The 846-nt window shown below is 38.3% G+C and overlaps 1 protein-coding gene across 1 annotated transcript in view; it reads right to left on the bottom strand.

The window, feature by feature from the left end:
- LOC119590835 (xanthine dehydrogenase/oxidase-like) overlaps positions 1-846 on the bottom strand; it is a gene marked incomplete in the record, with an annotated part of 39,062 nt that overhangs the window by 3,677 nt on the left and 34,539 nt on the right. Inside the window, 1 exon segment of the mRNA XM_037939593.1 lies at positions 157-284. Coding sequence (XP_037795521.1) covers positions 157-284 — 128 coding nt within the window.

The following is an 846-nucleotide window of genomic DNA, read 5'->3' as shown; positions in this document are numbered from 1 at the left end:
TAGATCATTGAAAATGTATACGAAGATGAACACAGTAACACAACCGATCACAACTCTTCCTCCCAACCATAAACCACTGAGAAAAAAAAATCGATTAATCAATGAATTCCTTAATTAATCAAAATAAAGGACCTAAATAAACAGATAAAACCTTACTTATAGAATCCCGTGGCCGAGAGAGAGACCCGGTCGAAGTACGCCGCTTTGACCCAGTCGTCCCAGCTTCCTTTGGGGTTACTTGCAATGTAGGGTTCCAGCCGTTGCAATATCGTGTTGCAAGCGTTCTGTGTAGATGGGGGAGACTTAATGGATGGTGAAAATGGCGGGAAAAAGGTCGATAAAATGGCTTGATAAATGGACAAGGGGAGGAGGTGAAGGGTTGATAAAAAATTTGGGGGAAATATAGTATACAGCGAAAGAATTCATGATATTAATCAAATGGCGAAGAGCATAAAAGTTATAAGAATATTCGATTGTGTTGCTAAGATGGGGGAAGATCATAAATCGCCAAATTTTATTGCGTTGCTAAATTGGCGGGAAACATGAGAAATGGCACGAGATTTTTTAAATCATGGAATTTTAATCAAGATGAAATCAATTACAAAAGACTTCACGGTGTTGATAAAAACAACAAAGAAAAACGGAATGCAAAAGCAGGTCGCGGAAAGAAGTGATTTTCAATAGACTTTTTTGTTCATAGTATATAATGCTGCGTTCGAAACTTCTCGTCCAACAAGATGAACAAGATATATTGACCGTCACACGGACCGTCACGCCGTCAAAATAACATTTGTATGTAAATAGTGGCAATTGCAGGCTGTGATAAGATTGTGGCAGGTTATTTTA

The sequence above is a fragment of the Penaeus monodon genome, chromosome 27 (assembly GCF_015228065.2).
Source record: "Penaeus monodon isolate SGIC_2016 chromosome 27, NSTDA_Pmon_1, whole genome shotgun sequence".
NCBI classification, from domain to species: domain Eukaryota; kingdom Metazoa; phylum Arthropoda; class Malacostraca; order Decapoda; family Penaeidae; genus Penaeus; species Penaeus monodon.
The sequence above is the reverse complement of the archived record's forward strand: the minus strand, read 5'-3'. Positions and strand labels throughout refer to the sequence as shown.